This window comes from Phyllobates terribilis, unplaced genomic scaffold, assembly GCF_046119375.1.
Source record: "Phyllobates terribilis strain yellow unplaced genomic scaffold, ASM4611937v1 Scaffold_5__5_contigs__length_657084704, whole genome shotgun sequence".
Lineage (NCBI taxonomy): Eukaryota > Metazoa > Chordata > Amphibia > Anura > Dendrobatidae > Phyllobates > Phyllobates terribilis.
This window is the reverse complement of record NW_027362765.1, coordinates 298,884,984-298,895,919: the sequence shown is the minus strand read 5'-3', so window position 1 is coordinate 298,895,919 and position 10,936 is coordinate 298,884,984. Positions and strand designations below refer to the sequence as shown.

Below are 10,936 nucleotides of genomic sequence, written 5' to 3'. Positions count from 1 at the left end.
GTGCCCCCTGTGCTGTTCTTCACACACATAAAATAGAAAAAAAAAAAAGATGATTCTCACCTGTCCTCCGTTCCCTCGGCGGCCTTCCTGCAGATGTGGCCCGCAGGCACCACAGAGTCCGACCCCTTGACGATCCCGACCTGGTCCAGGAGGAGCCGCCGACAGCAGCGCTGCATTGCCGCACAGAGACTGTCTCCCAGCACAGCATTTTCAATGTCAGCCGCCGGCCAATCAGAGGCCAGCAGCTGACATCTGCATATGGCAATGACGTCATACTCGCTGCGCCGACACGCAGATATCAGCTGCTGGCCTCTGATTGGCCAGCGGCTGGCATTGGAAATGCAGTGCTGGGAAACAGTCTCTGTGTGGCAATTCAGCGCTGCTGTCGGCGGCTCCTCCTGGACCAGGTCGGGATCGTCAAGGGGTCTGTGCCTGCGGGCCGCATAAAGCAGCCTCAGGGGCCGCATGCGGCCCGCGGGCCGAGTGTTTGAGACCCCTGGTTTAGGGTCTTACACCCCACGTTCAGCTGTAGCCTGGTCTGTCTCTAGCCAGAAGTGAAGCAGATCACAGCTCCATACACTGTGTAGGGCTCCTCCTATATACAAACATGTACGCTCATGTGTCCTAAGTAAACAAAATGAGGTGGCGGCCCCAAAAAGCAGTTTTGCACAGGGCACCATTCAACCTGCACACTGATATCAGTTAAACTCTGCTGTAGGGCAGAGCGACATTGTCTCCCTGCGTTACCTCTCACTGTTCTGTGAGCCACAGGTTCAGCCGCCTACAGAATGCCCTGAGCACGCATAGGAAGTCAGCCTGCTGGTGCAGGTGGCATGATGACATCACCATGTCACGCCGCATGCACTTAGACGTTGACATAATACTCTTTATAGGGATGGTGAGGACATCATACTATATGAAGGTTGGCTGTGATGATTCACAATAATAATGTGCCCCATAATTTATATAGGGTGCTGTGGAGACTCCATATTATATATAGACAAGCTGTGGGGCCCTTGTGCTATATATAGGTAAGCTGTGGGGCCATCCTACTTACTGTGTATATAGGGAACTGTGGAGGACACATCCTACTGTATATAGGGAGCAGTGGGGGAATCATACAATATATAGGAAGCTGTGCAGCCATTATAATGTATATAGGGAGCTGTGAAAGAATCATACTGTATATACATACAATGGTTTGCGAAAGTATTCACCCCCTTGGAGTTTTACCTATTTTGTTATGTTACATGCTGTGCTTAAATATTTTTGTTATCCAATTTGTGTGTGATGTATCAGCACTAAATAATCTAAGTTGGTGAAGTGAAGTTAGAAAAATATAGGCATAAATGTATGGGATCAAATAACTATAAATTGGCATGTGCATATGTATTCACCCATTTTGCAATGAAGCCCCCAAAATTTCTGGTGCAAGCAATTACCTTCATAAGTCACATGCATAGTGAAAGGAAGTCCACCTGTGTGCAATCTAGGTGTCACATGGACTGTCAGTATATTCACACCTTTTCTGAAAGGCCACAGAGGCTGCAACACCATTAAGCAAGAGGCATCACTATCCAAACACCACCATGAAGACCAAAGAGATCTCCAAACAAGTCAGGGACAAAGTTGTTGAGAAATACAAATCAATAAACCTGCCAAGAGAGATCCACCCACCTAAACTCTCAGCCCGGGCTCGGAGGGCATTAATCAGAGAAGCAGCACAGAGACCAAAGGTAACATTGAATGAGCTGCAGAGTTTCCAAGAAGAGAGTATCTGTCCATATGACCACAATAAGCCGTACACTCCAGTTGATCTTTATGAAGAAGTGGCCAGAAAAAAGCCTTCACTTACACACAAAAATAGTAAGGCTTGTTTTTATTTTGCCAAAAGACCCATGGGAGACTCCCCAAATGTATGGAGGAAGGTGCTGTGGTCAGATGAGACCAAAATTGAAGTTATTGGCCAACAAGATAAATGCAATGGCTAGTGCCAAACCAACACAGCTCATCACCCCAAGAACACCATCTCCACAGTGAAACATGGTGGTGGCAGCATCATGCTGTGGGGAAGTTTTTTGGCAGCAGGGACATGGAAAATGGTCATAGTTGAAGGGAAGATTGATGGCGCGAAATACAGGGATATTCTTGAGTAAAACCTGTTTCAGTCTGTAGGTGATTTGAGACTGGGACAGAGGTTCACCTTCCAACAAGACCAATGACTCAATGCCAGGTCCTGCAAGGGATCATTAACATAAAGATAAAATATAAGATTTCACAAAACAAGACCATTAATATGGGGCATACAGGTAGGACTAGATTAACATTTCTATCACCTGTAGATACGTCCCAGGGGGGTGACAGATTCCCTTTAAGTGGGCACTTAAGAGGCATCATTACATTATAGGGGCACTCAGTGTATTATAATGGTCAGAGGGGCATATAGGTGGCACGATTACTTCCTAGGGGCAAAATATGAACACTATTACAGAAGGCTTTAATATTTTCTAGGGGGCAATTTTACTATCCCTGGCGGTCTCTCCCCGCCTGCGGCCAGTGACTGACAAGCTTCTGCAGGTAGGCAGACACCTGTCATTTCAGGGCAGCCCCCCGGGGAGCAGCCCCCAGGGACCCGCCTGTACGGCTAGTCTACAGCGCTGCTCGGTCCCTGGCGCCTAATAACGTAGGATTTTTCTCTGAACTGCTGCAGTTTCAGGTCAACCATAACTAGCAAACAGAAAATACAGATAAAAAAGGTGCAAGACCAGGGGCAAATGAAAAACAGGCAAAACCGTTCAGTAACGGGAGAAACAATAATGAATAGGGCCCAAAATGTTCATCTCAGGATGGAATTCCCACTGAAATCCCGGTCAAATGTGAACAGGCCTTATGTGACCGCTAGTGGGAGCACTGTCTGACAAAGCGGCCGTCTGAGGAGGTCACACTGGGGTTGTCGTGACTGAAACGCCAAGACCTCCGAGTCCCGTCTGTCCCTCAAAGCTCGTCTCTATGTGCTTAGTCTGGACACAATAGGCCACAGGCTCCTCCCCCAATGACACGTGACAACTGACAGGGCAGTAATCCGGGCGCGGCAGCTGATTGGCTGGGTGCAATACACGTGATTGACTGCGGCGACTGCTTGCCCCGGAATTCCGGTGAAAGTGACGAAGAAGGCGGAGTAACCGGGATCGACGTTGTCCGCGGGCCTGAGAAGGAAAGTGTAAGTACCGAGCAGCGGGGCTGAGGCAGGGAAGTAATGCTCTGCAGCTGGGGGCTAGGTAAGGCGTGGAAGAGACTAGAAGCAATACCCTACATCTGATGAGGAGTCAGTACAGCAGGTATAGCGATCTGGAGGTCAGAGGGGTGTAATGCCCTGCAGATCTAACGAGCTGCAGGGTGTAATGCTCTGCAGAACTGATTTGCCTCAGGATGTAGTTCTTTGCAAATCTGACGGGCCGCAGGGCATTGGCGCTGTGCGGATCCAACGCGCCACAGGGCGCTGGCGCTGTGCGGATCCAACGGGCCGCATGGCGTTGTGCGGATCCGGCAGGGCCGCAGGGCGCTGTGCGGATCCGGCAGGGCGCTGTGCGGATCCGGCAGGGCGCTGTGCGGATCCGGCAGGGCGCTGTGCGGATCCGGCAGGGCCGCAGGGCGCTGTGCGGATCCGGCAGGGCCGCAGGGCGCTGTGCGGATCCGGCAGGGCGCTGTGCGGATCCGGCAGGGCCGCAGGGCGCTGTGCGGATCCGGCAGGGCGCTGTGCGGATCCGGCAGGGCCGCCGGGCGCTGTGCGGATCCGGCAGGGCCGCCGGGCGCTGTGCGGATCCGGCAGGGCCGCCGGGCGCTGTGCGGATCCGGCAGGGCCGCCGGGCGCTGTGCGGATCCGGCAGGGCCGCAGGGCGCTGTGCGGATCCGGCAGGGCGCTGTGCGGATCCGGCAGGGCCGCAGGGTGCTGTGCGGATCCGGCAGGGCGCTGTGCGGATCCGGCAGGGCCGCAGGGCGCTGTGCGGATCCGGCAGGGCCGCAGGGCGCTGTGCGGATCCGGCAGGGCCGCAGGGCGCTGTGCGGATCCGGCAGGGCCGCAGGGCGCTGTGCGGATCCGGCAGGGCGCTGTGCGGATCCGGCAGGGCGCTGTGCGGATCCGGCAGGGCGCTGTGCGGATCCGGCAGGGCGCTGTGCGGATCCGGCAGGGCGCAGGCCGCTGTGCGGATCCGGCAGGGTGCTGTGCGGATCCGACGGGCCGCAGGGCGCTGGCGCTGTGCGGATCTGACATATGGAGGTGTCCACCTACATACTTTTTTCTTTTGTGGGGCTGGGGGTGTTTTTGCTCCCTTTAAGCCTCCCTCTGTGTCTCCATCATTTGTGCGGAGTCCTCTTGGTGGTGGAGGGCCACCTTTACCTGTCGGGGTCTGTTTCTATGGCTGGACGTTTCACCCTGCTGTTCAGCTTCCTCAGTGATCCCTTTGTGCCTTCTCCCCGCAGGTCCTCAGAGCCACTCTCATCCTCCTATTGAGAAGCTGACAACCCTCCACATCTTCGCCCTCATCAGATGAAGAAGTCTCCGGAGCTGGCAGTCAGAGGCTCAGTGGTGCTGCCGGGTGGTGACCGCCATCCTGTTCCTTCCGTCAGCAGGCGTAACATTGTGCTGCCCTCTCCCTGCAGGAGTAAAATGCCACGATGCTTCATCCAGCGATGCTCCTCATCCGGCAGGAAGAAGTTGTCACCTAACATCATCTTTCACGTATTTCCGAATCGCCTGGATAAGATCAGATCGTGGCTGCTTTGCATCCAGCAGAGTGGGCAGGAGATCGGGGACATTCACAGCACCGCTGAAAGGATCCTGGAGGCCAAAAGAGGCGACCGCTACAGGATCTGCTCCAAACATTTCACAGAAGATTGTTACGTACCCGGAGGCCTCCGCAAGACTCTGAAAAGAGATGCCTTTCCTTCAATGTTCCAAGGTGTCTCTCCGCCAGTGGACTGCGAGCAGTGGGTGAAGCCGCCATGTAAGAGAGTTCATGTGGATCCCTTTATACGACGTCAGCGCGTCCGCCCGCATGTTGTGGACCTCAGCCCTCTGCTGCGTTGTCATGGTGACTCGGTGAGTGGCCAGAGTTAGTGGAGTATGTTTCTGATAGGCCAGCACCCGAAAATGGAAGCATTTCCTATAAGTATTATATATCTGACTGCTGTCCATCCTTTTGTATACGGACACCTGGCGGTGTAACCATTTTCCTCACTCATCACCTTACTGGGTGCAGTATGGAGTAGAGGTGCTCCTGCACCTAAGTCTGTCTCGTCTGCATCCAGTGACATCGTGAACAAGACCCCGGAGGGGTCGAAACGTATTATCATTGTCGCATTTCTCCCTGCACCTTGTGTCCATGTCGTGTCTACTACACGTCTGCATAAATAAGTGTTTGCGTTCTTGAAGCAAAGCGTGTGCGGTGAATTTCTCCTTATATGCTTCTGGGATTGTACAGCCCGGACCACCAGCACCTCATATCACAGACGTCAACCTACTCTCTTTACATGCATTGTATGTAATACCATGATATATGTTCACCTGTAGGGAACACAAGATTCTGAAGAGCGACCACCAGCGCGAGAAAACACCGGAGACTGGAGCAAGATTTCCGAAAATATATTCAATCTCACCCTGGAGATTATGTGCCTGCTGACTGGAGAGGTGAGGCTTCTCAAGGTGGTATTGCATAGTGGAGAATGAGTAAGATGTTCAGATATATATTTGGGAGGTCTGGCTTCCCTCAGTGAGCTGTTTTTTATTAGAATTTTCTCGTTTTATAGGACTGTGTCGTTGTGAAGAAAACATCAGGTGAGAGAGCTGCTCCCCTCAACGCTCCACAGGTCTCAGGAGGCTGGAGCAGGACCCAGAGCCCTGTCATAGGGTCTTCACCTTGTAATGAGCAGAAGATACTGGCATTAACTTTCCGCATCGTTCAGCAGCTCACTGGAGAGGTGGGAACCACTGGGAATTGTGGGATGTGCATGACCTTAACCCCTTTATGACCTTTGTATATTTACGTAAAAGACTCCCACATCTTTCCTCCGCACTGAGTTAATCCGCCAACAAGTGCCTTTAACCGCTGTGGGTGAAGTGGTGCTGTTAACCTGTGAAATCCCGCTGTCAATTACTGACAGCAGAATTTAAAATGCGCCAGCCGGAAGCACGTTACAAATCCCGCCCCTATCATGTGATTTCAGGGCACTGATGGGTTGTCACAACCGCCGGCGGTCTGCAGAAGAACCCAATGCCTGTCATTGTGAATCTACTGTGAACGCCGGCTCGTAGCTGGCATTCATAGTAGATCGTGATTTTTGCTATACATAGCAGTGCCGAAGCCCTGCTATATATAGCACAAGCGATCAGACAATCATGGCTTCAAGTCTCCTAAGGGGACTACTGAAGTCAATAAAAATTGTGTATAAAAATAAAAAAACACCAAAATATAGAAACAGTTAATCCGATTGGTAAACGATGGAGCGAGAAAAAAAATCAAAATGGCAGAGTTACGGTTTTGTTTTTTTTTGGCCGCCACAACATTGCAATAAGAGGCGATCAAAACATCGTATGTACCCCAAAATAGTATCAATAAAAGTCAGCTTGGCACACGAAAAATAAGCCATCACTCTGCCCCAGATTTCAAAAAATGAAAACGCTACTGGTCTCGGAAACATAAGCAAAGTTTTTTTTTTTTATTACAAATTTTGAGAAAAGAAATTCACCACTTAAAAAAAAAAAAAACCTGTACTTGTTTCGTATCTGCGTACTCCTACTGACCTGGGAAATCATATTAACAGGTGAGTTCTATATATCTTCATATAAAAGCAAAATCAATTGTGCAATTGCACTTTCTTCACAATTTCACCGGACTTGTAATTTTCTTCCCGTTTTCCAGTACACTATATGGTAAAATCAATGGTGCCATTAAAAATTACAACTCATCCTGCAAAAAAGCAAGCCCTTATATGGCTATATTGACGGAAAAATAAAAAGTTCTTGCTCTGGGAGGAAGAGGAGCAAAACACGAAAGCACAAAAACGGAAAATCCCAAGGTCATGAAAGTAAAGGTCATAAAGTTTAGTGTAAGCATATTGATTAACTGACTATACCTTTTTGTGTTAGGAGCCAAAAAAACATAAAGACGCTTCTATCTCTTTCGGTGTGGATAAGGTGGAAATTGCTGAAAGATGCAAGGAAGACATGGTGGCAAGTAACCACAGGGTTCCATCTCCAGGTAAGAGATTCACCATGTAGGACTGGCTTATAAATGCGGGAACAATATGCAAATAAAGGGGTTGTGCAGTGAAAACAAATTGTCATCTACAGGTGCATCTCACTAAATTAGAATATCATCAAAAAGTTAATTTATTTCAGTTCTTCAATACAAAAAGTGAAACTCGTATATTATATAGAGTCATTACAAACAGAGTGATCTATTTCAAGTGTTTATTTCTGTTAATGTTGATGATTATGGCTTACAGCCAATGAAAACACAAAAGTCATTATCTCAGTAAATTAGAATACTTTATAACAACAGATTGAAAAGTGTTTTTAAAATCCGAAATGTTGGCCTACTGAAATGTATGTTCAGTAAATGCCCTCAATACTTGGTCGGGGCTCCTTTTGCATCAATTACTGCATCAATGCGGCGTGGCATGGAGGCGATCAGCCTGTGGCACTGCTGAGGTGTTATGGAAGCCCAGGTTGCTTTGATAGCAGCCTTCAGTTCGTCTGCATTATTGGGTCTGGTGTCTCTCATCTTCCTCTTGACAATACCACATAGATTCTCTATGGGGTTAAGGTCAGGTGAGTTTTCTGGCCAATCAAGCACAGTAATACTGTTCTTTTTAAACCAGGTATTGCTACTTTTGGCAGTGTGAACAGGTGCCAAGTCCTGCTGGAGAATGAAATTTCCATCTCCAAAAAGCTTGTCGGCAGAGGGAAGCATGAAGTGCTCTAAAATTTCCTGGTAGACGGCTGCGCTGACTTTGGTCTTGATAAAACACAGTGGACCTACACCAGCAGATGACATGGCTCCCCAAACCATCATTGATTGTGGAAACTTCACCAGTCTCCTGGCGTGGTGTAACCCTTGACGCTGCTCTTTCCTTCAAATCACATATCCAAGCCCTCACCACCTCCAACACAAAAATATATTTCCAGAATTTTTCCTTTCCTCAACTCCTGAACCTACTAAAATGATAGTGCAAGCCCTCATTATCTCCATCTCCAACTAATCTATGGATACCTTCCCAGGTTAATCTGCAGCCGTCACAAGACCTCCTTTTCTCCTTTGTGCTAGTGCGTTCCTCCCCAAATCGCCTCCAAGACTTCTCTCGAGCATATCCCATCCTTTCTATTTAAGTGCCCCAACATGTCTGATTGTCTCCCACATTTGGAATCTTCAAGGTGGTATGCCCCTCAGGGATACTGTCTTTTTGCCCATTTCCCTGTAGATTGTAAGCCCACAAGGCCAGTTCCCCTCTGTACCAGTTTGTCACACTTAGTTTGTTCATTGCAATTTATATTTGTATTTTGTATGTAAACCCCTTTTCACATGTACAGCACCTTGGGATCAATGGGGCTTTAAAAATAAATAATAAAAAAAATAACATCCATTACAAAATGGCACAGCAGGTCAGATAACTGACCACTTATCCATTCATGTTCTATGGTGCAGCCGGAAAAAGCCACGTACAGCGCTCCTCAGCCCCATAGAGAAAGAATCGCGCGTTCACACTGCCACTCCATTGCAACAGAGATAAAAGTGCCCCTGTTCTGCTGATCTGCTCAAGTCCCAGCTGTTGGAGCCCTCCCCTAACATGATAAATATGATTCTGTGGATAGGTGATGACTTCTTATAACAGGACAACCCTTTTCTATCTAATGTTACTGTTTTTAATTCTATTCAGGTCCAGTTGTAAAAAAACTGCCACACTATAAAGCAACTATTGTTAAAGAGGAATCTTCACAAGAAGAAAGTAGAGCTTCTTCTGTCCTTTCAGAAGATACAATGGGTACATCTGTCTGTATTAAAGAAGAACCAGGCTCAAGTGAAGATGGAAACATCACAGATTCTGAGTTTTATACCTCTGGCAATCCCACGGAGCAACATCCATCTGCTCATTTTAAACTTGAGTCAAGCACAAGTGATGGAGGTCGTGACCATGATGAACCCTCAAGCACAGGTCATATACAGTATACGTCTGTCCGGATTAAGGAGGAACCTGTCCCGTATGAAGATGTGAACATCACGGATACTGATTGTACATCCCCTGATCAGATCCATTACACATGCTTTCAGATTAAGAATGAGACTATTTCAGATGAAGAAGGGAGCTTTGCAGACACGGATGACTACAGGCCCACTGCCTGTAGACGGTATACAGCTTATGACTCTGACGAGGAAACTGATTCATGTGAGGAAGCCACTGCATCTGAGCCTGATCATCCAAAGCAGTATCCATCAACTCATTCAGATCCTGCTTCCACGATGTATGGGGGTAACCACCTGCAGAACGACTTTTTAAGTTTTGATGAAGGAAGTAGCTTTGACACCGACGTCTCTGCCCTCATTAAACACGCACAGACAAAATACAGTTTTGCACCAATTGAAGAGGGTTCAGGTTCAGATGAAGAGGAGGTTGCAACAAGTACTGAGACTCACATCTCCAAAGATCGTCCACAAGCTAAGACGTCTTCGGGGACAGATGAAGCAGCGGCTGGCGAGGAAGGTTCTGCCTTACAGGTGAAGAAAGATTACAAGTGCTCGGAGTGTTCGGAAGTTTTTGTCCGCCGGTCCGATTTTGCCAATCATCGGAGGAATCACAGAAGAGAGAGGTTGACGTGTTCAGAGTGTGGGAAGCTATTTTCTAACAAACCTAGCCTTCTAAATCATCTGACGGGCCATACAGGAGAGAAACCATACTCTTGCCCTGTCTGTGGCAAATGTTTCACTCGAAATAGTAATCTGATTGTCCATCAGGCCATACACATGGAGAGAAGTCCCTTAGGTGCCCGAAACGTGGGTGATTTTATATATATAAAGCCAGTCTTGTGAGACGTTCGAAGATGACCACTTATACCAAGTGGTGACACTTGAAGATTCTTCCATGGAGGAAGCCATTTTTCTTAAAATTTGCGCAAGAGGCAAGATCTTGCTTTTCCTTGTCTTTCAGTTGTTCGTGGAGTTTTTTTGTAACTTTATGAACCTTAGCATGTGTGTATTACCTGTGAGACAATTCCCTTGCTGACAAGTGATGGTCTTGACCAAACCCTCCTTTTGTGTTGGTTGGTCTTTCTTGGTAACTTAGTTGTTCCTGAGCCAAAGTCTTGAGTATTAGCGTTAGTCCTTCCAACCAAGATGTATTTTGCCAATATTATATTTGTCTGATAATATGAAACAATTTGCCGAAAAATAGGCTCATTTCCTTGCAAAAACAGTGGAAATTCTTTTTTTTTTTTTTCCGTTTTACATATAAGCTTGGATGATTTCATGTAATAATGAATGCAAAGAATAGCTATTTTTTTATTTGCACGGACTACAATTTGTGATGGCAGTTGTACCTAAGTTACACATTTCAGGTTTTTCTTTTTGCACGACTTCAGGTAATTTTTTTCATATTGAAAATAACATTGTCTTTATTAAAAGACTGTTTTATAACCATATTTTTTTTTTCTTTTTTTGTTGTGTGTCGGTGCTTGTTCTGTAATTAATAACTCCTGATAATTAAACATGTATGAACATATCCTCAGTACCCCGCTGAGAAAATAAGTGTGTTGTCTTAATTTAAAAGTCAAAGGACCTGAAAATGTTGGTCAGTGGGTGGGGCACACAAAGGAGTAGTATTAAAGGGGTGATCTGACACGAAGTGAATTTCATACCTATTTTTATTACTAATCCAACCACTTTTA

The 10,936-nt window shown here is 47.4% G+C and overlaps 1 protein-coding gene across 1 annotated transcript; it reads left to right on the top strand.

Annotated features, from left to right (window-relative positions):
* The first annotated feature begins 3,072 nt into the window (after positions 1 to 3,072).
* On the top strand, positions 3,073 to 10,770 carry LOC141273053 (uncharacterized). The gene is made up of 6 exons (XM_073684387.1): positions 3,073 to 3,220; positions 4,480 to 5,098; positions 5,570 to 5,686; positions 5,806 to 5,976; positions 7,145 to 7,256; positions 8,935 to 10,770. The coding sequence occupies exons 2-6, from the start codon at positions 4,547 to 4,549 to the stop codon at positions 10,080 to 10,082; spliced, it is 2,100 nt and encodes a 699-aa protein (XP_073540488.1). The 5' UTR covers positions 3,073 to 3,220; positions 4,480 to 4,546; the 3' UTR covers positions 10,083 to 10,770.
* The last annotated feature ends 166 nt before the right edge of the window (positions 10,771 to 10,936 follow it).

Excerpts from the sequence above, each read along its gene's own strand:
- LOC141273053 (XM_073684387.1), top strand. The coding sequence starts at position 4,547 with ATGAAGAAGTCTCCGGAGCTGGCAGTCAGAGGCTCAGTGGTGCTGCCG. Across the intron at positions 5,687-5,805 it reads TGTGCCTGCTGACTGGAGAG|GACTGTGTCGTTGTGAAGAA; the intron begins GTGAGGCTTCTC and ends CTCGTTTTATAG. Across the intron at positions 7,257-8,934 it reads CCACAGGGTTCCATCTCCAG|GTCCAGTTGTAAAAAAACTG; the intron begins GTAAGAGATTCA and ends AATTCTATTCAG.